Raw genomic sequence first — 25,276 nt, 5'->3', positions numbered from 1 at the left:
TCTGGATAATTTAGTGATGGACTATGTTAAAGCCTCTTAATGCAATTAAGGCTGGGTCACAGATTTGTTAAGTAATAAAAAAACAATTACCTGAATACCTATTATATTACAATATATTTTGGCACAAATTTTCAACTAACAAAACTAGGCTTCAATTTTAAAAAATGCTTAAAGTTTTCTTTTTATATGTTGGCGCCCTCTAAAGATTGCAACCAGTTATTACAGCGTTGTTGTTACCCATCATCACTCACTCCACACACTTTAGGCTATACTGTACGCATGGTGATATTTGGGGATATCAGTAGTAGGCTACTAGTAGCTGTAAGTTCTTTTTAACAATATAAATTAAAAATGGAATCTTAAATAATAATAAAAGGACACTCAAATGGGTCACAAGATGATTACCAGTAGAGACAAGCAGCCACACAAAGTTGTTTCTGGCTTTTCTCTCATCTTTGATTTTTTTTTGAATTACTGGATCATTCTACTTCAGAAAAATATTCAAATAGCATAAAGTACAAAATTGTTGAACTAGACTTGGAGCCAGTTACAGGTGGTCACAAGAAGACATTTAAGAGGTCACAAGCCTTTGGCCCCCAGGACCTTTGTATGATCTGTGCATTATCCCAAAGTGTCCTGTCTATACTTCTACTGTAAAGCTATACAATAAAGTCAAAATGCCCCAAAAAACAACTGTGCCAGATTAGGAAACAGAGAACTCTCCAACTCCACTTGATATTCCACTAAAGAAAAATCAATTTGTGACAGACACAAAACATGCATTGTGTTTTTGTCCTTCATGGTGAAATCTTTATTTCATTTCTCTCCACAACCTAGCACAAGTTATGATGTCATGTCCAAGTTCATCTCTCACAAGTATTTCACACTGAGGAGGCTAAGCAGAGCATGTATAGTCATGTATTAAATCATCTAGTAGGGGTTATTAGAGTTTGGCCTGAGGTGGCATGCTGCTGTTGTAATTTTGGTGCTCTCATTTGAGAGGGTCTTTAGTTTATATGTAATGCTCTCAGCAGCGCGCACCGCTGCAACTACACTTACTGCTGTGCATGTGGGCATATGTGTGGGTGTGTGTGTGTATAAATTTGCGTGTGTGTTTATGTTATATCCTGGATACACAGCAATTAGTTGAATCATGCAGCTACTGTACTTTTAAATTGAAGACTCTTCGGAAAAAGACTGCAGTGTTGCTGCCATGTTGTTGTCACTAATGCACACAAGTATCTGCATTAGAATGAGCATTTTTACAAACTAAAGCAGTGTCTCCCTCTCCAGTTTAAAAATAAATAGCCTTTTGAAGGCTAAAAAGCTGCACTAAAACAATGCAAATGTGACATTTCCTCCTGTCTGCTCTCATGGAAGACTGTGGATTTGAGATTAATAGTTATTATTAATGGTATTTATAAATCATCCAGTCAATTAAATCACTGCCACAAAAGAGAAATCGTAACAGTGCAGCATGTGTCGTCTGTTTAAGGTTGCCCAATTGAGGTGTTACCACTGCATCTTAAAATACTGGGGATATTATTTAAGGTAGAACAAAAATCACTACTACTGTGTAGCAACTTGGCTTGAAGCATGTGATATTTACTTGCTGACACGACAGTTGTAAGATTCTTAATCCCCCGTAAAACAAATCATGCTTGTGGGGGTCTCTTTATTTGTAAAGGGAGAGAGAAGAGGGAGGTGAGGTCACTAAAAGATGTGTACGAATACAGCCAGATAAAGAGAGGGCTTCATAAAACAGATTCATAATAGAGGTGGAGTAAGGTAGCCTTTTACAGAAAGGACAACATAGAAAAAAACAGACTGAACCAGTCAGCTAACATGCTTTCAGTCACTTCTGTTTTAGATTCATTGATGGATGCTATCCTGTCTTTTTCACATTTTATCCCCCTCCAATTTTTATGTCATAGTCTCATGCTATTTGTCTCATACACACAATTTTTCATTTGCTCTCTCTAAACCCGCGTCTTCCTTAGAGGCTGGAGCTAGAAGGCAACTGGTGGGAGGGCCTGTCTTGGAAGCAGGAGGTGGCCTTGACCAACGATTCTCAGGTCAATCCAGTGACATGTCAGCTCATGGATTTCTTTATTTCCATAAAACCTGACTAATCTTCAACCAAGTACAAAGCCTGTATTGGAGGACCTCATACACTGTCTATTTCAAAGACTGGGAAAACTGTCCCTTCGTCTCCTCCTGCTTCCCCTCCTGGTTTCTCTTGTCCCTCTTGCTCCTCTCCTACTCCTCGTCTTTCTTCCAGTTCTGAGGCACACAGGTAGTCTTGGGACTGGGACTGGGAGTGTCCCAGGGACTCCACTGACAAGCTTCGGCTGGACAGGATGCTACTTAGGCTGGACTGGCGGGCGCCTCTGGGATGGGTCTCAATTTCCACACGGACCTCAATATTGGTTCCTTCTCTGTGGTGACAGTAAAGAGACATAAAGATATCAATATAAAGCTGCCAGGTAATCAAATGTCTCTGACTTGACATTGCCATCCCTAAAGCCATGCCGTTAACACAGCTTAAAGTCCTGCCTAAAAACATTAAGAGAGAAACACACAACAGAGAATCAGAGGCAACATTTACCTCAAAGGAAGCACTTGTGTGTCATCGAGCTTGCTGTCAGGCACAATAACCACCTCGCAGTCTGACTGGCTGTTCTGCTGGGTGTATCCATGGTGTTTTGTGGCTTCATCCAATTCCTCATAGCTATCTAGCTCCGGGGGCGTGGTGCTTGTACTAGGGAGGACGCCCACTTCCTGTACACTGACTCTGACTTCCTGGACACTGGTTTCGCTGAGCGTTGGGTTGTTCTGACCTGTCCAGTGGTCACTGACTACATGAGAGAATAGAAGATCTATAAGAGAAGTTGAAACTTCATCAGATCAAATCGCGCTTTTAGAGCAAAAATTACCATGCACAATTGCAATTGAACTGGTTCCCTCGGCTTCCAGTCTTTATGCTAAGCTAGGCTAATTGCCCCCTGGCTCCAGCTCCATGGTTAAAGTAGTAAATGCCATTTTGTCATCTGACTCTGTGCAAGAAAGCGAATAAGCGCCTATCCCAGAATGTCAAACTATTCCTTTAAATTCTGTACTCACAGCTTGCTAAGTCCTCCAGCTGGATTTTGTGTGTTTCAGGGGGCTCACTCGGCGGTCGACACCAACCATTCCTACAGAGCGACATTGGGACGACGCCATATACATAAGTCAGCATTAGCGGCACACCCACACCTGCAGGAAAACAGAAAAGAATGAGAAACCAATTCATAATATATGTCTTATAATCATTTGTCTAGAGATTGTGCCAAAATAAATTTGAATAACATACACATGTTTTTAAAAGAGTATTCTTGTGATTTAGTATTGCACTAAGTTTGAGGTCTTGTGAGTGACAGGTTTATAAAAGAATGGTCAAAATCAAAGCAGCAGAAGTCAAAATATCCTGGTTTTTAGTCCCTCGTATGGGTCAGGCTCCAAAGACATTGGATTTCAGACTTCCTATAGTCAAAAAAGACGATGTTGAGCACATCCATGTAGTTGCTGGTGTAGGGCAAAAGAGTAAATGTTCAAAGAAGGTAAAGTCAATGCGCCGGAAATACTTTTAATAGTGCAAAATAAGGCACAGGTTTTCCATAATGCAACAGGATACCATCTTTTGGGAGACCCTCCATGCCCGATAAATCCTCCAATCTTTCAAACTGCACATTCCCAATTTATAATGCAGTATGTTACTATTTTTGTTCAAATGTGTAGCCCAAACCGAGTAATGTCACATGAGTAATTTTCTCAGACTTGACAAAGACATGACAAAGCTGATTTTACAAGCTGATTAGTACTCCCTGTGACTAATACATGCACTTTTATGTTTATGAATTTAAAGTTTTAAGACATGTTAAAGGTGCAGTAGGTAAGACCTATAAAACTAACTTTCTGTCATATTTGCTGAAACTGACCCTATGTTCAAGTAGAACTACATGAAGCAGTAGTAGTGCGATTGGCAAAAATCCACAGCTCCCTGTTCAGATGCACCAATCAGGGCCAGGGGGGGGGGTGTCTGACTGCGTGTCAATCACTGCTCATGCACACGCATTCATGTCCCCCTTGTGGGGAGAGGGGTTTAAGGCCTCTTTTGGGCTTTAGCGGAAAGGGGAGAGGGACTGAGAAGTTGTCGATGTTCAAATTTTTTGGCTAAGTCCTGGATCTTCACAATCCTACCTACAGCACCTTTAAGTTGGTGGACTGCCCATTTAAACAGTTTTATCATATTATTACTACTGCAATATCCAACATAAACACAAGAGGGAGCCCCTCCTGCCCTTCATGCCTTTGACCTTATGTGCTTTGTGAATCTGGATTATACTCTTCATAGTTTATGTAATTCAATGTAAATCTGTGTTGTATGTTTTGAAACCTCTATGTTTTATGTGGTGCTGCTATGTTGTCCAGGACACTCCTGTAAAAATGTTTTTGAATCTCAGTGAGGCTATTTCTTGGTCAATTAAAGTTGTGTGTATACATGCATTTATTATGATGAGGTTGCACAGCCATCAATGCAGTGGAGAGTTAGAAGTAAAACAGCAACCTGTTACAATAAATGACTGAATCAATAGCCATTTTCATGTTTTATCATTATGTCATTATTTGTCTTCTTATCTTCTGATAATAAAAAATAAGTTTTCAACACACAATTTTGACAAAACGATTAAATAATAGATGAAGTGTTCCCTACTATAGATCACCGGTCTTTGAATCATGGCAAAACAAGAATAGAGCAGTGCATAACTACTCTAGCAAAGCCAATTTTATTTCTCCCCACTCTCCTTCATAACCTTCACATAAGTACTTTCAACAAGCCCCCAAACTCTATGAGCCATCGCCTCGCTACACTGTGTGATTATGCAATGTGTGATTGAGATAGGAATTTTGGAACAGAAAGCAGAGTGCCGACCAAACAAATGGACATCATTAACACAGCGGGAACACTGGGAAGCTATTGAATCAGCAACAGGGTGAAACCAGGATAAAAGGATGAGCCTGCCAGCCAAACAGTCCACAGAAAGAGAGGGAGAGAGAGAGAGAGAGAGAGAGAGAGAGAGAGAGAGAGAGAGAGAGAGAGAGTGTGAGAGTGTGTGTGTGTGTGTGTGTGTGTGTGTGTGTGTGCGCCAAGGGAGGGCCCATCAGTGTGCAGTTCAGAAATGGCCGTGACACTGCATTGGGAAGCTCAGAAAGCTGTTAAAGTCTTAACTGAATAGAAATAGTAGGAAGTGGCATGAGTCATCAAAATTCTACTTTGCACTGTATATATGTGTGTGTGTGTGTGTGTGTGTGTGTGTGTGTGTGTGTGTGTGTGTGTGTGTGTGTGTGTGTGTGTGTGTGTGTGTATGTTTGTGTTAATGAAATCAAGTGGTATGTGGCATACAAAAACCAAGTTTTAGGGTGATTATATGGCTGTACACTAAAGTTTTCTGCCAGATCAAGCCTGGTTGCACGTTCAGATGTGTATAGCTCATTATTTTCCGCTTATTTGCTTTCTTACCAAACATTTGATACCACTTTTATGTCTTTATGGTAAATGTGAAGCTCCTGCCAGCAGCTGTTTAGCTTAGCTTAGTACAAAGTTAGCCTGGCTCTGTTGAAAGATAACAAAATCCACATACTAGCGCCTCACAGCTCTCTGATTAACACATTGTATCTTGTCTGTTTAATCAGTGATTGTCCAGCCATCTTTGTGCTAAGCTAAGTTGGCTAGCTGTTAGTGGTATGCATCATATTTATTGTACAGATATGAGAGTGGTATCACTTTTCGTATCTAACTCTCAGCAGTAAAGCAAATAAGCTTATTTCCTAAAATGTTTAACTAATTATTTAATTTTTAAATGTGTGTGTAGAGTGTGAAAAAATGTGGCGTTTCTCTCTCTTGTTGATACCAGGGTCCTTACTCATTATTATGGAAGTTATTATTCGAGACACTTCACATATCGTCAGTGTGCCAAACAAACCACAAGGAACATCTTAATCTTTGATGACTTTTTGATCCACGTGAATACTGCCCTCAGATTACAAATGTATTTATTATTCTAATAGAAGGAAACAATTTGAAATTAGCATATTTAGCATATGAGGCCTCTTTGGTATGGTACCCATACTAAACTTCTGTGTTTCAGGATATTGTGGTGATTATACTTTAATTAAAAAAAAAAAAATCAATTTCGGTGTGCAAGACCTAATGTGGCCATGTTGTTTGTTCCTTACCCACAGTGACAGCTGCTATGACCGGCGACACAAACACTGACATCATCACCCCACTTGCCACAGTCAAGTAGTGCTTACTTCCTGAGATATTGTTTTTCTTACAGCGACCATGAACCTGGAAGATAATAAATAGAATATAAATTAGGCCATGGAAATTTAATGTGTTCCTTGTTGTTCTCCTTTTCTGCAACCACTTATTCCTGTCACTTATTCATGTCCACTAATACATGCATCCCAGCATGCATAAAGGCAAATGAAAACAGCCTGTGAGACCTGTACAAGCTATTACAGAGCACAAAGACAGACACACTTAATGAATATTAAGGACACACCTAAGTTGCCATTAGTTTCCAATGCACATGATGTGCATGATTTCCATGTTCAAAAGCTGATTTTACATCAGTTGATTACATGCAAAATTACCAGGACATTGTAGATACTACTGTATCTGATGGAAGATGTTGGTTGATTCAGTCACTTTAAACATATTAGTCAGCCATATGGGAGCAGCTTGCACATTTTGGACTGTCTGCTGTCTTTGCTGACACATGCACAAATTCAACCAGTCGCTCAAAAAGTATCCATTCAAACCAGCTACGTGACACGGGATTTACTGGTTGTTTTGTACCTTGCGGCCCATGTAGATTGGTATGCCCACAATGATGACTGGGATGGCGATGCCCGCTATAAGGGAGATGACCACCGGTGCTCCAAGCAACATGCCCACCTGCCACAGAACCTTGCGGGTCTGGGACCATGGCTTCTTCCCCCAGAATGTACATCCTGAGGGACTGAGACACACAGGAGACACATTTTTAGACACATAAGCATTGTGGGCAATAGGTGGCAATGTCCTTCGGTCGGTCAGTTTGTCCTTCAGTCGGTCCTCCACTGGTGCCATGACATTTTGTACAAACCTTGAGGATGAATCCAAATGATTTTGGTGATGTCCTGATGATTCCTTTAGTGCCAGTATGGGGCTGACATTTTTGGTTTGGAGTGAAATACTTTATTTATGGTGCAACTATTGGATGGATTGCTGCGTGATTTGCTACAAATATTAAAGGTTCAAATTCTCATGAACTTGGTGATTCTCTGGCGTTTCATCTACAGTAGTGCCATGATCAGGTCAAAACTTTCAATTTGCCCAATTATAGATAGCTAGATCTTTATTGTCATTGAATATATTTGTACAAACAAACTATCCAATTATGGCCAAATGCCTGCAAAACTAATGACATTCCCACCAGCCTCAGCTGTACTTTGTTTGTAGTGCTAAATAAGAAATGTTAGAATGCTTACAGGCTAAACTAAGAATATGACCTGCTGAGCATGTTAGCATTTAGCTCAAAGCACTGCTGTGCCTAAGCACAGTCTCAGAGAGCTGCTATAGCATGGCTATAGACTTGTTATCACCTAATTAGCGCAGACTTCTGCAAAACGTCATTCTTAAAAATATACACAAATGGTATGTGTACACACAATCACATAGACACACTCATGAGGATCACAAAAGCATCATCATCATGCAGGTCATGACTTTTCATGCAGCCTCATCCGACTCTGACACAAACATAAATTTATTTTAAATGATTATCTTTTAAGATGCAGGTGAAAGAAATGAGTATTGACAACAATAAGACAACATTAACTGATGTCATTACATCATTACCCAAACTGAGTGACCTCATCTGCATATGTCATTCTAGCTGTGTCCTCTCCCTCAATTACATTAATTTGCAGTATACCTATAGAAATACTCACTTGATGTTAGGCATAAAACGTGTTGCCTTAAGTGCTTGTTTATTGTAGTATCAGCCATTGGTGTTGTGGTGTAATTCTAACTCTTAAGGAAAGCAGAACAACACAGACTAATGCTGTTTTGGTCGGAGCAGCAGTGATAATCTCAGAAACACAAATAGCACCTCAGGGCTATGCTATTTCTCAAAGCAAGCATTAGTATTACAACAGCAGATGTCACTTTGGGGTTCAAAAAGCCTGAGTGTGTGTGTGTGTGTGTGTGTGTGTGTGTGTGTGTGTGTGTGTGTGTGTGTGTGTGTGTGTGTGTGTGGGGGGGTATGAGATATTAAAGTTGTGCTCTGATGCTCTGAACCGGCAGATTTGCTTTGGGATGCTAAAAGCTTTGCCCTTCTATAGGACGATTACTGTCATGTGTAGTGACAGACAGGTGTAAAAAGGCAATGCAGCCTATGCAGACAAACACAAAAACTCTCTTTCTCATCTGACACAGTCATCACCACATATGCATGTAACACATAGGACATGAAAATGATAAATACACGAAAAATGAATACATATCTGCACGCTGTAGTTCTAAAATGGACCTTGGCCAGCAGAAGATTAAACTGGTTCTTCAAATGTAGCTAATCAGCTTCTAGCTGGTCTTATAGCTTGAGTTACATATTCTACCGCATTGAAATATGGAAGCAGATAGAGCTGATTAATTGATGGTAAGTCAGCAGTGACTCCCTTCCAGGACTGGCAAAATCGATAGAAGCCCAGACGAACAGTTTAAAGCAGTGCAGCCTCTAAACAATGACATTATGTACAGTGGTGTGAAAAAGTGTTTGCCCCCTTCCTCATTTCCTGTTCCTTTGCATGTTTGTCACACTTAAGTGTTTCGGAACATCAAACCAATTTAAACAAAAGTCAAGGACAACACAAGTAAACACAAAATGCAATTTGTAAATGAAGGTGTTTATTATTAAAGGAGAAAAAAAATCCAAACCATCATGGCCCTGTGTGAAAAAGTGATTGCCCCCCTTGTTAAAACATACTATAACTGTGGTTGTCCACACCTGAGTTCAATTTCTCTAGCCACACCCAGGCCTGATTATTGCCACACCTGTTCACAATCAAGGCATCACTTAAATAGGAGCTGCTTGACACAGTAAGGTCCACCAGAAGATCCTTAAAAGCTACACATCATGCCGAGACCCAAAGAAATTCAGGAACAATTGAAAAAGAAAGTAATTGAGATCTATCAGTCTGGAAAGGGTTATAAAGCCATTTCCAAAGCTTTGGGAATCCAGCGAACCACAGTGAGAGCCATTATCCACAAATGGCGAAGACATGGAACAGTGGTGAACCTTCCCAGGAGTGGCCGGCCGCCTAAAATTACCCCAAGAGCGCAGCAGCGACTCATCAAGAGGTCACAAAAGACCCCACAACAACGTCAAAGAACTGCAGGCCTCACTTGCCTCAGTTAAGGTCAGCGTTCATGCCTCCACCATCAGGAAAAGACTGGGCAAAAAATGGCCTGCATGGCAGAGTTCCAAGGAGAAAACCACTGCTGAGCAAAAGAACATCAAAGCTTGTCTCAATTTCTCCAGAACACATCTTGATGATCCCCAAGACTTTTTGGGACAACATTCTGTGGACCGATGAGACAAAAGTGGAACTCTTTGGAAGGTGTGTGTCCAAGTATATCTGGCATAGAAGGAACACTGCATTTCATAAAAGAACATTATACCAACTGTAAAATATGGTGGTGGTAGTGTGATGGTCTGGGGCTGTTTTGCTGCTTCAGGACCTGGAAGACTTGCCGTGATAAAAGGAACTATGAATTCTGCTGTCTACCAAGAGATCCTGAAGGAGAATGTCCGACCATCTGTTCGTAGTACTCAAGCTGAAACGAACTTGGGTTCTGCAGCAGGACAATGATCCTAAACACACCAGCAAGTCCACCACCGAATGGCTGAAGAAAAACTAAATGAAGACTTTGGAGTGGCCTAGCCAAAGTCCTGACCTGAATCCTATTGAGATGTTGTGGTATGACCTTAAAAAGGCCGTTCATGCTCGAAAACCCTCTAATGTAACTGAATTAGGACAATTCTGCAAAGATGAGTGGGCCAAAATTCCTCCAGGACGCTGTAAAAGCCTCATTGCACGTTATCGCAAACGCTTGGTTGCAGTTGTTGCTGCTAAGGGTGGCCCAACCAGTTATTAGGTTTAGGGGGCAATCACTTTTTCACACAGGGCCATGATGGTTTGGATTTTTTTTCACCTTTAATAATTAACACCTTCATTTACAAATTGCATTTTGTGTTTACTTGTGTTGTCCTTGACTATTGTTTAAATTGGTTTGATGTTCCGAAACACTTAAGTGTGACAAACATGCAAAGGAACAGGAAATGAGGAAGGGGCAAACACTTTTTCACACCACTGTACATGCCTTGCTGGCCCAGTTTTTATCTCTGATTGGGTATTACTTTAAAACATACAGATGGAATAGTGGTGTGAACACAGGTATATTCATTTTAGCGAAGCTAGTTGTTACATTTTTATAGGAAGAATTGAAGAAACTCTTTAGTATCTCATGCCAAAGTTGGACTTGTTCCACAGAGGATTTTCTCACCACATGCTGCTGTGAGACTAGAATCAAATTCTGCTGCTCTTTCTTTTGTTTTTGTGCTGTCCCTTCACTGTATACATGCCAAACGCCATTATAGTTCACTGTGGGGATGATACTAATAATTCTTTATATTATCAATTATTTTCCAGATTTTAGTTATGCCCAAGGGGACATCCTTAAATAGCTTGTTTTGACCAACCACCAGCCCAAAACCGAAATATATTCATTTAAAACATTAAAACATATACTCACATTTAAGAAGCTGAAAACTGTGAAAATTATAAATGACTTGTATGTTGGTGTATGAGGTACTTATTTATAGTCAGTACCTATGTGGATGGCGGTCAGCATGCACCCAGTTTGGAGAAACAGGCAGCAATGTACTGCTCTTAACGACACCAGTGCAGGCAGCAGCAAAATGTGTTTAAGCCACCTAAAAAAATCAATCAGTTTAAGTATTAGCTATATTTAGAATATTTTCACCGCTTTACCATGCTGTCAGATAGCCCTTTCCAACAGGGAACATTATATTCACCTATGCTTTCTTCAAAGCCATCAGACTCCTTTGACAAAAACAGTCATTTTACTGAGCTGAACACAGGAGTTGCTGGTCTATCACTGCCTGGATCATATAGTTTGTGTTATTGTGTGACTTTGGTGAATCTGAGCTAACCCTTTGAAACACCAAAGTCACACATTTACAAACAAAACAGCCCCGTCCACAGCAGTACATTACTTAGCTTCCGTGTCGGTACTGCTGCCTGCTTCTCCAAACTGGGGCGTGCCAACTGTCATATACTGTAGTTAACACACTGACTATGTGTAAGTACCTCATACAAACCCACTTTAAAATATTCAAAATATTCCTTAAAGGTAAATAAAATGATGTCAGATGTGTACAATTGGTTTGGTGTGTTAATGTGATCATGAGCTGAGTGTGAACTGAGTACCTGAGGTAGTGCACGTCGGTGATCTCCTGCATACACAGCCAGCAGAACTGACAGGCACACACAGTGCAGTTCATACGGTTACAGCTGCCATCGTTGGTCTTCATGATGTAAGCACCGCAGCGAGGGCACGCTTTGATCTCCTCTGCATCTTCAACAACAGAGTAAATGTGTGAGAGGGATGTCCACTCACTTTTTTATTTACTCATCCAGGAAAAATAACATAGTGTACTGAAAAGAAATCCTCTGGTTTCTGGCACTAAGGGATTGGAATAAAAGAAGAAGGTAACAGCAGCTGCTAGTCTCACCTCCTCCAGGTTCTTCATTGAAGACGTACAGCGTGGAGGCATCATTGCCGCCTGAGGTGTGGCGAGCCCGCTGGCGCCGGGCCTGGTCACACGTCTGGTTGGGGTGCCATAGCTGGCGACAGTGGTAGCAGAACTCGGTGTCACATCCCTCACGGCCACAGCTCAGCTTGGGACACTCTGCACAGCCGTAAGCTATCACTGCATAGCTGAGGAGAGCAATAGAGTGGACATCATTATTATTAATATGTTCATTGATCCCTAAAGGGGGTTTCTTTGTTGTTATTGATTCCTTTTAAAGGACACCTCAGCATCAGGCATCACGGGAGGTTCAATTCCAGGTGCTCTCCCTACTCACTAGTCCACGCCGTTGCCCTAACTGAGAATGTACAGTGGCTGCAGTTTCATTTAAGCATCACAGATGACTGACTGGAATATCTTTGAAAAGCTGCAGTAAGTTTCTCATCTAATGCTCACTTCCCCAGCCTGGTGAAGCCCACTGAGTTGTTCATTGTTGTCTTTGCTCACAAACAGTACATGTGTTGTTAATTATGTGCCTCAGTGAATCATAATTCAAAGAGAGAAACAAACTATCTGTGGAACTGGTTTCCACAGTTCAACACCTGGAATAATTCCATCCTTAGCCCGTCCGTCCTTAGTCATTATGATGACAACAAGGAGCTTGACGCCAGGGGACCTAATCTCACTCCACAGAGGGAACATTAACATACATTTTAATATTCAAAAGATCATGTGATTAACGATCAAATACAAGTGAAAGGCCTTTAGAATCCAGGCAGTACTGCTCTGCTGTGAAGTATCTGAAAAACTCCTCCAGGCTTTTTCGTTTGGCATCTCCAGCCTTGTTTTCAGGTTTGTCAGAAAGGTAGATGAATCAGACAGGCTAAGGGCTACACACCAACACACACACACACACACACACACACACACAAAAGGATAATTATACTGCAGCCTGGATCCCAATTCAGAGTCAGACAAAACTGCTTGTGTCTGATTCTCAAGTCAAACCCTTTTGGCTGAACAACAATGTTAGCGTGGACCTGCACATGCATACAAATATTTTTTCAGGTATCAATGAATATCTTTATTAAAAAAAAAAAACAATTGGATTATTTGGATTTTAAGCCCCTTTACACACTTCATTGTGATGTTTAAAGAGGTTCTGACAAAACACAGCTGACAACTTTCAAATGAATCACATTTTGCACTTTTATTTCTTACCAATGTAATAGGTCATAGCTAGATCAACATTTTCTCAAAGTCTTTTGGAAAACACATCCTCATATATATATACACACAACATATATTAATTCTTATAGACCCCCCCTGGTCCCTGTTGTGTTTGTATCTTGTGCACAAGGATGCACATGCATGCGCACGAGCATAGCAGTGTGACAGCAAATGGTATAGAAGAGGAAGAGTGTTAGCGGATATAAATATAGTCTTCAAATAAGTCAAAAGAATCAACCACGCAAATGTTTTATGAGAAAGGAAATGCATTTAACATGTGTTAGGCCTAAAGAATACACATATTGTACACAAAATGTTTATTTTTGGGGGCATTTACAAAAGTCCTTACTCAAATGTCAGAGTTTGGTAATGTTAGATAAATTGTTATTTGACAACACAGGCACAGAAAGATTTCCACTTGAAATACTTTTACTGCAGATTCTGTCTGTGTAGGCTGAAAAAATCCCTTGCAGCTTCTCATTTGAAACCACCTACAGTACAGTAGCATCACACATGCAGCAAAAAACAGACATGAGCGTGTGCACGTACACAGAGCACCACATTTTGCCACACTTTCTCAGACTGACATAATCTCCAGCTAAGATTCTGTCACTAAGACCTCGAGGAATGTGTGTATGTTGAAGCATGGGAATACACAAACCATAACTGTGATCCGTTTACATAATGGGTCACCACTTCAAAAGGCTCTTCTATGTGGGAACTATTAGTCATTTCAAATTTAAAACTCCACTGACCTCCACTTGTAAACATTTTTTTAAATACTCATATTTCTGCAGATTTGCTGTAGAAACTTTAGAAATCTGATCTTGTTTTTTAGAGTTATATTTAATTCACCACAGCATCGGACAGATTGGCGTATTGATTTTTGCTCCACTCATTTATCATGGGCAAGCTGTGAGCACTGACAGTCGAGGAGACAGACAGTCTACCACTGAATCCTGAACCGTGGTGCATACGTGCTTTTAGACCACAGATATTCACTGGGCACACACACACACACACACACACACACACACACACACACACACACACACACACACACACACACACACACACACACACACACATTATGGTTTCCCATCAGTAGCCCTATCCTGTTACCCCTCTGTGAACATTAAAGTGATCCAGCAATGGATTGGTGTCTGTACATGTTGTATACAACAGCAGAAAAGATGAGTTAACACAGGACACATCTTGCGGTTGCACTGCATTCTGGTCTATTGAGGCTCCTGTCAATGGGAAAAAAACAACATATCTATCACTTTTCCACGATGGATTTCTCCCTGAATGATTTATGATAATGTCTTTGATCAATTCTGCAATGAAATTATATCAAAGCTGTGCTTCAAACTTCACTATGATGTAATACACATTTCAGCCAGTTATCCTCAGGGAGCAAGAGAAAATCAAATTCTTAAAAGGTTTGTAGATACAAAATGGAAAGAGGCCTGCTTTGGAAAGAGGCCACGACCAATCTGTTCTGTTTCAGGATCTTCAAAATAATTTTTCATCATCAGCATCAAACTTTGAACAGCCTTCGGATGCATGTAAAGCTCAAACTGAGCTTTCACTGTGCTGTCAGTGCAAAGCTCAGTCAATCATTCTGACACTGAAAAACTGCTCCAAGTCTCGTTTTTTAGAACATAAAGCTGGTGGTGGGATGACAGGGTTTTGACAAGAGCTGCCATATTGTAACATTGTAATTACAGTCATGTAAATTGTTACTGTGTGACTCAAGATGTCAAATAAAAAGTGAATTTCTCTACAAGTTTACACAATCTAGAGAGGCCATTATTTTCATTATTCACGCCTTTTGCCTCTCCCTTATTAAATTATCTTCTCTCAATGTTGTTAGTTAACTGTCTATATACCAGAATAAGATCATGATTTTGAAGTGAAATATTTTCTAGTGTAAATATGCATAAAACTGTTCTGGATAAAAGTATGTAGAACATTTTTTTTGATCTTTTTGATTTTGTGATGTTCTGATTCTCACCTGCAGTCAGGCGCAGGGCACCAGCGTGTATCTGGGTCAGCAGCCAGGAAGCGCCTCAACTGGTACTCCTCAAACCGCTCCAGCAGCGCCCGGTCATCCAGGATGGCACGAACATCCAGTGGCGCCAGTGTCTCAGGGCACTGAGGGCACGCGATCCCCACCCGGCTCTCTGTTATCTCAATGCGCAGGTACTGGCGGAGGCAGTCGGAGCATGTTCGGTGGGAACAGGAGGTGAGTCGTGGGAAGTGGCAACGCGGTTGACTGAGCAGGCACAGTGGGCACTCCTCCAGGTGTTCATCCAATAGCTGCTCCTGGCTGGTGGAGGATAGGGACAGGACCCCAGTGGAGCCGCTGCTGACCCCGCCCACGCACTCAGCTGTGGCGGCACCGCCCTCGCCTACCTCCGCCGCTGCTGGCGGACCTCCTCCTTCTCCTCCAGAAACTACTGATTCTCCAGCCTCTTCTGCTGTGAGGCTGAGGTCCTGTCAACAATTACAGAGCTGTTGATTTACCAAAGCCAATCATGTACATTTGTTCTCCAGCACAGGGTGAAACGCAGGGTCATAAGTAGAGTTGTGAGAATGTCCTGCTGCTGTTCACAAATGGTTTATTTTAAGAAATACATGAAAGCAAATGGAACAGCCTCACATTTCTAATGACAATCTGCATTGCTGAGTTTGTATGTACTGTAGGTGGATACTTGGTCTACTTGGTTTCTTGGCAACATGATTTCTCCAAATTACCAATTAAATAAACACTCTAATGGATTGGAGCTATGACAGTATAGGAGAGGAAGGAAGCAAGCAGAAGCTAATACATTCAAAGTTACTTGAATGTGTGATCTACAGCCTCTCTTCGGGTTCTTCTTTCTCTCATGAGACACTTTGATTCTGGCAACAAAACTAGACATATATCTCATATGGAGGGATAATGAACTAATAATAAACATATACAGTATTCTGCTATTTCAAAAGGATAGTACAATTTATAATGATAATAGTGATTGAAATAATTTGTGAAAAAGAATAATGAAAAAAATAAAAACACCTTACACATCACCAAATTACCAAATTTCAGTCTGTGTGGTTACAAAGACAGTACTACTGATACAATTAGACTTGTTAACAGACTTTATAGGTCAAACTGGAACAAATACAAACTAAGATCAAACATTTATTGAAAAGAAACCCTCTTAACTAAAACTTACCAAGTCTTCCCGAAGCTGAAACAAAATTAGGAGATTTCCTCAGTCTTACCTGCTCTGGATGCTCGCTTGGGGTCAGGGTGATTGCCACCTCCTCTCTGGGCCAGGCTTCCACCGGCCTCTCTGGCTTTGGCTCCGATTTGGGCTTTCTGCTGAAGAAGTTTAGGAAGCTCAGCGGCCCCGTCTGCTGCTTGGGCCGCTTCATGGTCTAGAAGTAGAGCAGGAGCAGCGGCTGAGGAGGGCAGGCCAACTACCATGAGCAGGATGCAAAAGCGCGCGTGTGTGTGTGTGTGTGTGTGTGTGTGTGTGTGGGAGTGTGAGTACAGTGAGCTGTCACTGCTCAGAGTCTTGGAGCTGGGCGGCTGCTCTGCTGTGTGAGGGAAGAAAAGTGGGAGAGATGGAGAGGTAGACGACGGGGAGGAGGTAATCCCTGTCAGAGGGGAACATCACTAATTTGGAGCCTTTCCAAGGTCTGGTCTTCGGGTTTTCTCCCCCCCCCCCTCCTCTTCCTTCTCCACCACCACTGCAGTTCCCTCGGTCTGAGCTAGTCCTGAACTGGCCGACTGTCCTTCATCGTTTTAGGCCTCCTCTTCAGTCCCTTACCCTGGAAACAAACGCAATCATGACTAGAGTGAATCAGAAAGGAAGGGATGTGCATTCTGCCGTTAAATATTTTGTTATACAAAGAAGTCCCTATGTGAAACTGTAGCTGCTAAACGCATCAGAAGCTCTGCGATAGTTCAATATAATTATATTATATCATAATTCACAGTTCTGTGAAATGGCATCATGATGATTTGATTATATTGTGTGTGTTTTTCTAAGTGATTCCAAGAAAACTGTGAAATGTAAAAAAATACTTATTAAAATGTAAGTTTTGTTTAATGTTATGCATTATAGTAGTAGTAGTAGTAGTAGTAACACAATTCATTGCATTCAACATCACATTAATTACCATATTTTGTATGTAATTACATTACGCATACATCTTTCATATTATGATATACACTGTACATATCCAAACAGATTCTACATTATTATGAATATCTTGAGACATCTGGAATTGGATTTTAATTTAATCTCTGTGATACTGATATCAGGGGTTCCCAGCCTGTATATACAGGGTCACAATATGATTAATAGGAAAGGAAAGCAAGAAAAACATATTTCTGCTATACAAATTTCCTTCCTTAATTCATGTTTGCTCTTTTCTCGTGAATCCATGGGTAATTTTTTACATTTTCTCTTTTATTTGACAGAGTGCAGTAAATAAATGGGGGAGAGAGAGGTACAGTATGACATGCAACAAAGGCCCCAAGGCCAGAATTTAACCCAGGACGTTTCCGTTATACGACATGCGCCGTTGGCTACCAAAGTACTCTGATCCAAACCATCTTGTCCAACCCTACATCAATGCCATTTACAACTGTGTAACAAAATGTGATAATAAATGTAATAAAATATTCAAAAGCATTGCTGTCTACCATGTATTCGTCCACAGCTTGCGATTCATAATTGTAATTGAACTTTTATTCTCTTTAGAACATTTTTTATGTAGAAAAACCTCTCTGTGAACCCCATGCACATGAATATAAATAATATCTATGAACTTTTTCCCTCTGGCTGCAAATTCAGAATCCTATTATACAGAACAACAACACTAATATTATATAAAAACATAGCTGGCTCAATCTGTACTATGGTGTGTTATTTGTTATATATATTTATCATCATTGGCAACTTCTTTATATTTAATTACTGCAAAACTTCTTCACATAAATACAAGATATATTATGTATTAAATAGTGTGTCACAAAAATCGCAATTTCAAAGATAACTATGCCATTTTACTCCTCCCTATAAAATCCCCTGTGGAATAAAATTCCAACGGAAAAGACATTGAGTGCATTGGGTCTCTGCAATCCCATCATACAGCCTCAGACTCAGATGAGCAATAAGGTCACAGCCATGAGACACATAGAGCAGATAGACCAGACTGTTCACAGTTGTGACTGGTTTGACAGAAAGGATCATGGGAGATGGAGGGTGAGGCAGAGGAGAGGCAGTGATAGACAGTAAATACAACTCATTTTGTCTGCATTAGGCAGCAGCAAGCTTTCATAATCAGGCCCAGAGAGCAAAGAGAGCAGGAGGTGATTCATGCAACCCCAGACCAATTAAAACAGCTGTCTCCATATTGACACTGCGTCAAATCGGACCATGGAATATGGCATGAAATATGATATGATGATAGATTATCAGCTATTTAAAGATCATAAACTGTTTCACAGTATCTTTTAGAGATTTCTTTTCTCAATATCAACTTAATTGCAATGACCAGAGGCAGGGTATGGCTACAGGAGCTATGTGCTTCATCATTCTTGTTAACAGGGATGGACAAAGAGTCTGGACATTTGTCCAAGCAAAATTTAAAGATCCTCTTAGAAACAATACTTTAGGGAATATCTTTAAATAGATGTGTATAAACCAAATATTCAAATAAATTAACAGATTAAACAAATTTGTCAAGGCAACAACTAATGATGCAAGTCAGTCTTATGCCAGAAATTAAATAATACAATTGTGATTTGCAAAACCCAACAAGGCCAATGATGGCCTCCAAATAATGCTGTGGTCCTGGTCTTCTTCTAGAAAACTCTAGGAATATGAACTGGCTAGATGAGAGGTGTTTATGAACACATTCAAAGCTTTTTGTTTCACAAAGTCAGACAGCACAGAGTATACATTGACAAAGTCACACAGCTACAGTGTCCATATACAACTCTAACAAACTGTTTCCTGCTCTGACAAATTAACTGAGGACCAAACCGTGATGGTAAGTGCGGTAACAATTGTAATTTCCGCTGTTTAAAATTCTTTCCTTTTTAATGTCTCTCAACAAAATCTTTATTTGCAAGAAGTGCAGTTCATAATGAGCTTTAGGATTTTAGTTTTGTCTTTCCATATAAGGGTACCTTCACCATAACCTGACCATCAGTTACAAGCATTTGGAGATCAGAGGTGTTTGTTCTGAGGTCCACTTTTTCCACTATTTAGTATGTGAAAACTGTTATCTACAAGTTTGTAGATCATCATCATCTTGAATCAGATCATCGATCCATCAGAAACCAAGACCACTGACACACACACACACACACAGTATATGACACAGGTTTTCCCTCAATTTGAAGGAAAACCTGGATTAAAAAGTAAATTGCATTCAATATTTCAAAAGGAATGAAGAGAAACTTTTCTTGTAATTGCTTAACAAAGTGCAACTATGGTAAGATACAAATGTTACCGGTGCCATTCTCACACACACACACACACACACACACACACACACACACACACACACACACACACACACACACACACACACACACACACACACACACACACACACACACACACACACACACACACACTTTAAGATTTGACCTCCCCTCTTTACACTACAGGACACCAGCCCTCCTTTTGATGTTTCATACTTAACTTCACTTTTTAGAGAACTCTTGGCAAAAGAGAATGAACAATCCGGTTACACAGCCTTTCCCTTTACAATAATTCAAATTCTTAAGGCGTCTTTGGGGGATTACAGAGAATTAAAGGACAAAGTCAGAATCTGTCCTAGAACTTTCTTTCTGTGCCAGAGCACAAAGAGCTTGTGAGCACATGGAAATTCTACCCTAAATACAGTATAATGTATAACAGACAAATGTGTTGTAAAACATACTTATTCATATAGTCTGTATAATTTACAGATAACGTACTGGACTAGTTATTGTTATCAAGTCTATCATTCACAAAGTAATAAGAAAAAGGAACTATCATGTACGTCTTAGACAAGATGGCGGTTTGACCTTGTTACCTGCTGAAGCAGTTTATGACCGACCGACACCTATTCCGTGTACTATTAGCTACGCCAGTGCACAAATATAAAAACTTCAGCCTCACGTCTTAGTCTTAATTCATAGCACCACACAGTCAGCTTTAATTTATTTCCAACAGGAAAAAGAAAACTGATCACTTGTGCCAAACATCATTGGACATCATTACATAATGTACAAAGGCTTTGGATGGAGTCTAGTTTTTTTACCTACTGACATGATTCAGCATGCTGATTCACACAATCCAACAGCAAAAGCAGCACACACTCAACACACATTTCTACAAAAAATGTAATACAGGTAAAAACTTTTAAAGGGGCATTCCACTGATCTTACACATTAATGACACTTTAACCCTGATGATGCCATGAGGGTTTTCTCAGCTTGGAGACTTTGAACAGAAAGTATATTAGTCAAATCGTTTCCAGTGGCGTGTTTAAAGTCCTTCCAGAAGGAGTTTTTTTGTGATTGTTGCGGGCAAAAATCCTTGATTATGCGGCATGTTTTCTTAAAAAATGTAATGGAATATGCGGGATATTTATGCAATTTTATGCGATTAAAATGCGGGTTTCATCATGGCCTCACGCCATTACGTCACTTCATAACGTTCCCATGACAACAGGGGAAAATGGCTGCTCTTGTGTGAAGTAAACGCAACATTTTTCAACTTTCTGCTAAGATATATGTGACTTTTTTGCAACAAAAATGCGGGGATTATGAAATCATGCAAGCCCCGCATATTTTGTGTGGAAATCGGCAATTTATGCGGTGAAAGTGCGGCGTATTTGAAAAAATGCGGCCCCCGCATAAATATGCGGACTTTGGCTGATTATGCATTGAATTATGCGATCGCATAATCGCATTTGGCATCTGGAGGGACTGTTTTTATATGCAAAGAATTGGTGGGGCACGAACCATTTCAAAAGATAGTTTTTCCTCTGAGCAAACTTTTGATGGCTTATTTTGTATGCTAACCACTCCACGTGAAACCCGCGTTACTTTTACCAGCAGTTTGAGCGATGACAATATCCCTTGGCTGGTGGGCACCAAGGCGTTTTAATTCCAGTTTCTCCTCCAAATTAAAGGTTCAAACCGATAATAAAATCCATTTCATTCATTTTCTCAAGTTAGCTAGCAATGATAAGACAATCTCCCCTCTTTGCTCTTCTTGCAGACTAATGTTGGCGCCGCACCAGACAGACGGATAGCAAATCCAGTCTGAAATATGAAATGACGCTGTCGTGGGGCTACGGGCTGTCACTGCCCCACTGGGCATCAAATTTGTGTGATCTACATTAAACACACTAACACTCTGAGCATGCGTATTAATCATTTCCCACGTACAATGCACATTGCATTGTGAGAGAGGGGCTAGCCCCACATTCAGGCTACCGTAGCGTACCGCGAACATGGGAGAACGCAGTCTGAAGCAAGGCAGGGACGGACCAATGAATATGAAATAAAATCCTACTACAAATAATACACAATTTAGGAAAATGTCATATTGATAGAAGATAATAAATTATAGGAGATAATAATCTTTGAGAATTAAAAAGAACATAACATTTGTTTGCATTTCTTTCTGGTGTATGCCCCACCTGCCCCTAATGACCAGCCACCACTGTGTGTGTCACAAACTGGAGACATGGAGTTAAAAAAACATTTACAGGGAAGGTCAAATGGCATGACGCTATTGGTTGCATTATGGGAAATATAGGATCCAGTGTTTTTGCAACTTGAACCACATTACAGACATAAAGTCAGGAAATCTGGGACTCTGATGCTCCGATTTTGACCATTCTTTTTTTAATCTGTCTCTTGTGGGTCTCCCAACTTTATGAAAGTGCAATACTAAATCGCTGGAGTAGCCCTTTAAGATACGCATCTAGGATACTCAAGGCACTGTTCATGATGAAGCAGCTTGTAGCCTACTGATTTTTCTCCCAAAGGTATACTATCATTAACTCATCTACAGGGGAAGATACACTCAAATTAGAAAAAATGTAAAGAAGTAGTAACATACATTAAAGGAGTGAAGCCCTACAACTGTGACAGAATATTATTTCAAATCATACTCAGACAAAATGCACTGTAAGTAATTCTGTGAAATAACTTTCATGTGAAAGTTATTTATGATTTAATATTGCCTTTCTGATTTCACAACACAGGCTATGACTAGTTAGAGTCTAAAGTGTGGCACTCTGCCTATTGATGACAGATATGACAATGACAGATGGGATTATTACACAACCAGCATCTGCCCGAAGCATTTCCCCTTCTTTGAAATGCCAAACTGGCAAGAAACGGGACACCTTTTTTCTGTATTTTGTCCTTTGAATGAACCATATCACAGCATGTTATCTCTGCAGTTTTGAGGCGATTTTCGAGGACACTTGTTAACATGCTGTTGCTATGCAATCATTGAACAGAGAGGATGATGAGTTCTGCCTTAGCGGAGGGAAACCTGATGATACACCCTATTAAATATCTCTTCACTGGACACAAGCCCACATCAGCAATGCGGGTTTCCGAGGCATGAGAGTGACCTCAGCCTGACACACACACACACACACACACACACACACACACACACACACACACACACACACACACACACACACACACACACACACACACACACACTCCTACACTCCTACACTCCGCGGCATCCCTGACCAAAACATTCTGTTTCTGCACCATGTGGCGCCTTAGTGACCTCTGGCAGCCTGCAGGCTACTTTATGTTGTTGAATAACCACAATATGAGGGATTATTTTCTATATGATGTCATATTATAGTAGCCTATATTGGTGTGGAATTTCATAACAGTGTTGTGTTTTTATAACTCACTGATCCATATGTTTAACTGTACAGTTGAAATAAGTTAATTGTTATTTAACCAAATAACACAAGAAACCACAAGGCCATATTGGGGGTGCAATTGTAAACTAAAAGGTACTAAAGGTATTATGAAAGCGGACTGATCAAAGGCAGCCTTGCATAACATACACATTTATTTAAAAAATAATTTCCACATTTTCATACTTCCATTTTAATAATATAGAGGGTCTGTCCAGAGCATCAGCTATTGCAGGGAGTGGCATGTTTTAAAAGGCTACGTATTTGCATTCACCTACACCTCCAGATGTCCCTCATAAACACCAGTAGGCCTAATAGCGAAAATAAAGCCGTCTATATGCGAGTTTCAAAGTCTGCAGATTAAACACACAATAATTTCTATTACGTAAACGGTATCTTACCTCTCTGTGCGGCGCCTTTCTCTTTGCAGCGTAGAATCAACAACTGGCTCCTCCCCTTGAGAACCAAACAGTAGCACAGAAATCTCCCCCGTCTCCTCCTCTTTACTGCTACACACAAAACATATTTGACCGTCAAAAGCTGCAGAGAGGCTGGGTACGATGGTCAGGTCCGGTCCAGTGCAGGAGCGAGCTGAGGAGAGGAGTTCCGCGTTGAGGAGAGGCTTCCCCCTCCGGTATGCAGCAGCAGACTGATGGCTTATTGTGCGGCGGCCTGAGGGGAGGCACTGCAGTGACATTAACCAATGGGATGCGCAGAATCCCAGGATCTCCTATTCAGAAATGTCCAGTACCATACTCACGTTTTCATTGCCAAATATACAACCACTTCCTATCTCTAAATATATTTTGTCCCAGTCAAGCAAATATGGCAGGATTTATGTTGATCAGTTAATATTAAAAGATAGCCTACATCTTAGGTCCAATGCTCAAAGATGAGTGTTTTTTCTATTCTGTAGCTATCTAATACGATAAATTCCAGTAAAGTAAAATATAACGTTTCTAGGGATCTCCTGAAGCACCTTCAGAGGCCCTGTGGCTCCAGTTGAAAATAAACACTGCATTGTTTGTTGAATGACACATAGGACACACATTCAAGTGAGGTGTATACAATTCTAATTTGTGGGACTGCGATGTGCATACATGAATTACAATAAACAATTATGATAATAGGCTACCATTTATTTTAAACCATCTTGAGACAGATGAAAGTCGTCACAGAGTGCCGCTCCCAGTCTCTGATTACAACTTTTGATTCCTTTGTCAGGCTAAATGCAGTTAGGACCTAAATTGTCACAAGACATAATACAAAATGATGCAACATTTGCATCCTTGCCCATATTTTACAGGCATTTTGTGCACTTCCTACATTGTTACATTGTATTACATTGTATCTTCATCGGCTTGAATTCTCTATTGGGCTCTGATCTTATAGTTTAGGCTTTAAATGGTATTAGTGGAAGTGGCTGCTTATATATTTTGCTATATAAATATACAAGAAGGTAGTCAATTTCCTTTCCTTTAGATGAGTGTATTTTATTTTTTAAGGACTGACCATAGACTATATGGGACTGACATGATCTGTTTAAATAAGTGACACACGCAAGCCCAGAACTGTAAAATAATTCACTAGAGACGATCATAATATGGATATTTCAGCTACTATGTAGCCTACATATGAGAACTACAATTACCATAATTCAGTGAGGTACAGCAACCGGAAATTATTTTCGGAAACGGAAACCCAGCTAAACGGAAGAGAGGATACAATGGAATATCCCGCCAGCAAAAATAACACGTCCGGTTACGTCCCTGGCCTTCAGAGTAAAAGCCAAGAATTTAACTTTTAAAATTAGGTTTAAAAATACTGTAATTTTGAAATCAACAGTCATACCAATACAATTAAATGCAAAGCATGACATAATTGGTAGCCTACACTGTCATGCCACGTTGGTTTATCTGAATTAGTAGAAATCTAGAACACCAAAAATAAAAATATATGCAAGCAGAGTGCAATTATCTTGAAAATAAATCATAAAATCACCTCGTTATAGTATAGGGTTGGATTTTGCAGGTTTTTCTTCTTACGCAGGTACAGATAAAATGACAATATAACAATAAAGTAACGTTCGATAAGTATTAACTGTATAATGTGTGCAGTTGTGTGCTTAATTTAACATTTACATTACTAGTAGT

The 25,276-nt window shown here is 40.3% G+C and overlaps 1 protein-coding gene across 3 annotated transcripts; it reads right to left on the bottom strand.

The window, feature by feature from the left end:
* Nucleotides 1-789: 789 nt before the first annotated feature.
* On the bottom strand, nucleotides 790-23,805 carry LOC144533469 (E3 ubiquitin-protein ligase RNF19A). Of its 3 annotated transcripts, none has more exons than XM_078274840.1 (10): nucleotides 23,525-23,805; nucleotides 16,428-16,979; nucleotides 15,172-15,653; nucleotides 11,907-12,112; nucleotides 11,602-11,749; nucleotides 6,905-7,067; nucleotides 6,277-6,391; nucleotides 3,124-3,255; nucleotides 2,609-2,858; nucleotides 790-2,438 (listed from the first exon to the last, which is right to left on the bottom strand). In XM_078274840.1, exons 2-10 carry the CDS (start codon nucleotides 16,578-16,580, stop codon nucleotides 2,168-2,170), a joined length of 1,920 nt encoding a protein of 639 aa, XP_078130966.1. In that variant the 5' UTR covers nucleotides 16,581-16,979; nucleotides 23,525-23,805; the 3' UTR covers nucleotides 790-2,167. The 3 variants fall into 3 exon arrangements, with proteins under 3 accessions (XP_078130966.1, XP_078130964.1, XP_078130965.1); XM_078274838.1 differs by having other exon boundaries at nucleotides 2,609-2,879; nucleotides 23,525-23,804; XM_078274839.1 differs by having other exon boundaries at nucleotides 2,609-2,879; nucleotides 11,602-11,743; nucleotides 23,525-23,804.
* Between the last annotated feature and the right edge of the window lie 1,471 nt (nucleotides 23,806-25,276).

Source organism: Sander vitreus, chromosome 18, assembly GCF_031162955.1.
Source record: "Sander vitreus isolate 19-12246 chromosome 18, sanVit1, whole genome shotgun sequence".
In the NCBI taxonomy this organism is placed as follows: domain Eukaryota; kingdom Metazoa; phylum Chordata; class Actinopteri; order Perciformes; family Percidae; genus Sander; species Sander vitreus.
This window is presented reverse-complemented; position numbering and strand designations above follow the sequence as displayed.

Excerpts from the sequence above, each read along its gene's own strand:
- LOC144533469 (XM_078274838.1), bottom strand. The coding sequence starts at position 16,580 with ATGAAGCGGCCCAAGCAGCAGACGGGGCCGCTGAGCTTCCTAAACTTC. Across the intron at positions 15,654-16,427 it reads CAAGCGAGCATCCAGAGCAG|GACCTCAGCCTCACAGCAGA; the intron begins GTAAGACTGAGG and ends AATTGTTGACAG. Across the intron at positions 7,068-11,601 it reads ACCGACGTGCACTACCTCAG|TCCCTCAGGATGTACATTCT; the intron begins GTACTCAGTTCA and ends TGTGTGTCTCAG.